Consider the following 3816-nt stretch of genomic DNA (forward strand, 5'->3'; position numbering starts at 1 on the left):
CGGGCGGGGGCAGGAGCCCGGGCCCGCGCCCAGCCGCTCAGCTGGCTCCGGGCACGGGGGGCTGTGGGAGGGGACAGGAGGACGCCCTCTCGGGCCTCAGCGCCGCCTGGGCAGCTCACAGACACTCGGATTCTGGCCTCTGTTCAGTCCTGCTGGACAGGACCCTGTGTCTGCGGAGTAAGCTCCAAGGGGCTAAGGGTCAGGGTGGCTCAGTTCCAATCTGCTCTGAGACCCGCAGCCTTGCTAATGCGGCTTATGGAGCCTTAGCTACCAGCACCCCAAATTCCAGCCCTAAACCCCCACTAACAGACACCAAAATGCCGCCGGGAGTGTGTCTGATAATTTTCAGGGTCCAGTAGTATCTGTAGGCTTGTCACCCCACAGTGGGGACAGAAGTTGAGGGCCTGCGTGTGGGTTCCAGGGACGCCATAAACTTGCTGCACAAGCCTGCCTCCTCACTCACCTCATCTGTAACATGGATGTGGCCCTGTCTGTCCGGTCACATGGAGCCACTTGGGAATTCCAAGTGACAAGGGTTGAAAAGCAAAAGTGAAAGGTCCCCCAGCTCACTCAGCATCCTGGTTTTAAGATGGTGCCCGGCCAGCGTGGCTCAGGGCCTGAAAGAGCATTGACCTGTGAACCAGGAGGCCACAGTTCGATTCCCAGTCAGGGCACATGCCCGGGTTGTGGGCTCGACCCCCAGTGTGAGGCCTGTAGGAGGCAGCTGATCAATGATTCTCTCTCATCTCTCTCTCTGTCCCTCTCCTTTCCTCTCTGAAATCAATAAAAAATATATTAAACAAAAATGATGGAGCACCCGTTTGCTGAGGGCCTACTGTGTGCTGTGCTATCTCCCCCTTCCATCCTCCTGACAGCCTTCAAGGAACATCTGAGTAAACCCATTGTCTAGATGAGAAGCCTGAGGCTCAGAGGAGTCAAGTACCTTTCCCAAGGCCATACAGTGGGAGGCCCCCTCTGTCCAACCCCCATCCCCCGGCCTGGCACCCCACAGGCCGAGAAGCTGGGCTGAAAGGCTAGCAGGAGACAGCCCCCCTCCCTCCTCCGGGGCCATTCTCCCATCGGGGCCATTCCCTTCCGCTGGCGATGGGCACGTGACAAGTCAAACCAGAATTAATTGTTGGCAAAACAAGCTGGGCTCCCACTGTCTATTCTCATCATTAAGCTTGAATATAATTAGAACGAGGCAGGCAGGGCTGGCTAACATCCCACGAGAACGCCCCGTTCCCAGCGAGCCCAGCACTGACGGAATGTCCCTTGGGCGGGGGCGCCAGGCCAGGGCGGCAGTGGGCAAGCAGGGTCAGGGGCAACGGCAGACAAAGCCCGGCCAGGTCCCGGCGGCCCTACCTGTGACAGTGAGTCATGTAGGTGACCGTCTCCTCCCACTGGGCCTTGACGTCCCTTAGCCGCACCAGAACCGCGGGCTTCTGGGCCTCAGGGCAGCAGGCCAGCAGCGCCTCGGCCGCCTGCAGCACCAGGTCCACCTTCACGCGCCCCTCCGGCTCCAGCTGGCATATTTTCTGTCGTGGGCACAAAAGCCAATTTCCCGGGGTTAGACGGAGTGCGAGCGGGCAGAGTCACAGGCGGCGTGTGATGGAGGAGCCCGGACTCTGAGCCCGGAGGTGCTGGGGTTCGAGTGGTGGCCCCCCACCTTCTCCGGGCCTGGGGCAGCCTGCGGCGGCTCTGAGGGTGGGCGCAGGAGCGAGGATTATGTAGGAAGCGGTCAGCTTGTAACGGAAATGGTTACTGAATTTCCCAGGGCGAACAGAGCAGGGGGAGGAGGAGAGAGGGTATACGAATGAACTGTGTACATGACCAGCAGCACATTTTCCAGGAAGATCTGCCCGCCATGGCTAGACAGAGGGAGGTGGAGACAACTAAAAAAACAGGCCTCAGCCCATATTTTTTTTTTTCAGCCCATACTTTTAAATAACCCAATAGGGACAATACGACCAAGGGGACATGGGGGAGAGGGGACTGTTAACCCCATAGTGCTCCGCCAATGAGGAACCGGGGAGGGACTCACACCGTAGAGATAAGCAGCCTGTGATGGCGGCCCTGAGTGCGCCTGCTCAACCAGACACGCTCTTGCAAGACCGCATTAAAGGTCTCGTGTTCGCCATACGTCATGGCTCCGGGCCACTATTTGAATTCGGACAGGTGAGCGTCTCTCGCAGGTGAGCACTGAAGGACAAACTGCCTGATGACCTGAGTTCCCTCCCTTTCTCGCGTGGCCCGTTCCTTGCTGTGTGAACTCAGACAGGTTTCATTATCTCCCTGGACTTGGTGTTACCATCTGTAAAATGGGGACGTTCAGAGTACTTAGCTCTCAAATTCTCTTTTCAGAATTAAATGACAAAGGACGTGTCACGGTGTGAAGCTGTGAGACTGCTTCTCAGGTCTATGTGGGGAGCGGGGCTGACCTAGGACCCCAGCCAAGGCTCCAGAATCATCTCTGAGTTTGCACCAAGGCCTTGGCCCTCGGCTGCTCCCACCAGCTGAGGCCGGCCCGTTCCTGGGGAACAGCGGGCTCCAGTGAGGGGTGTCTGGTTCAGGATGACCCACGGCCTTGCCAACCCCCTCAGAACGGTAGGGCAGTCTGAGTGGCTCCCCCTCCCCTGGACTCGGGCCGGACCTGCATTGGACGGGCCTCCTCCCTCCCAGCCTCTCGGGCTCCGGCCCCAGGAACCTCCCGCAGGTAATCTCACCCGGGCTGGGGCTGCTCAGAGGACCAAGACTAACAGACAACATGCTAGCTACTGTCACTATGAACCGCGATCATTCCAGTTCTTTGGCAACAAAAGCTTGGTCCAAGTCCAAGGCCACTCCCTGGTCCTCCCGCTCCAGGCCTTGACTTGGGAGGTGGCGGCTCCGCCCCAGGGCTCCACGGAGCGCGTCAGCACGGGCCTGGCTCACAGACTGCTCACTGAGATCATCGTCTCCTTACCTCGGGGTCCCATGTACCTCAAGCTCCCGCCCTCCCCAGCTGGTGTGCATGAAGGGGGCTGGCAGTCACGTTCACAGGCTGATGTCCCAGGGGGCTGGCTGTCTCTGACCCTCCCTGTGGGTGCGGTGGGGGAGGAGGCCACGGGTAGCTGTGTGATCCCAGGCAGGTCTCTCGACCACTCTGGGCCTCCCTTTCTCACCCTGAGATAACCATCCCTGCTTTGTCTACCTCACTGGGGCACTGCGCTGGGCACAGCTCTGGGCACTGCGCTGGGCACAGCTGTGGGCAGTGCATTGGGTACAGCTCTGGGGTCTGTGCTGTGTACAGCTGTGAGCACTGCGCTGGGTACAGCTGTGGGCACTGCTCTGGGTACAGCTGTGGGCACTACACTGGGTACAGCTGTGGTGTGGGCACTGGGTACAGCTGTGGGCACTGCTCTGGGTACAGCTGTGGGCACTGTGCTGGGCACTGCAGTCCAGGAGGAACAAACACGGCGGTGCCTGCAGCCCGGGGGGGTGTGCAGACAGGAGCACAGAGGCTGTGGAAGGGCCAGGAGACACCATGTATTGTTGGCTCTCCACGGAGGGGCGGGAGGTCCAAGAGGGCTTCTTGCACAGGCCGCACTGGCAGGGAGCCTCCGTGATGGGCAGACGGTTGAGATGGGGCTTAAACGAAGGTGAAGCCAGCAGGGCACGCACAGAGCGTTTAGGGACAGAGCATCTGGCTTTGGGAAGCCAGGCCCCAGGAAATGCTGGCACCCGCTGACCAGAGGGCCCGGGGCCGGCTGGGAGGCTCCTGGCTGCGCAGGCCCAAGGGCAGGGGAGGAGGCTGGGAGCAGCAGAAGAGATGAC

The 3816-nt window shown here is 60.1% G+C and overlaps 1 protein-coding gene across 1 annotated transcript in view; it reads right to left on the reverse strand.

The window, feature by feature from the left end:
* The window catches only part of SYNE3 (spectrin repeat containing, nuclear envelope family member 3), a 36183-nt gene that overhangs the window by 27503 nt on the left and 4864 nt on the right, over positions 1-3816 (reverse strand). Inside the window, exon 2 of the mRNA XM_015566699.1 lies at positions 1366-1538. Coding sequence (XP_015422185.1) covers positions 1366-1538 — 173 coding nt within the window. The remainder of the gene's footprint in view (positions 1-1365; positions 1539-3816) is intronic.

Source organism: Myotis davidii, unplaced genomic scaffold (assembly GCF_000327345.1).
Source record: "Myotis davidii unplaced genomic scaffold, ASM32734v1 scaffold443, whole genome shotgun sequence".
Classification (NCBI taxonomy): Eukaryota; Metazoa; Chordata; class Mammalia; order Chiroptera; family Vespertilionidae; genus Myotis; species Myotis davidii.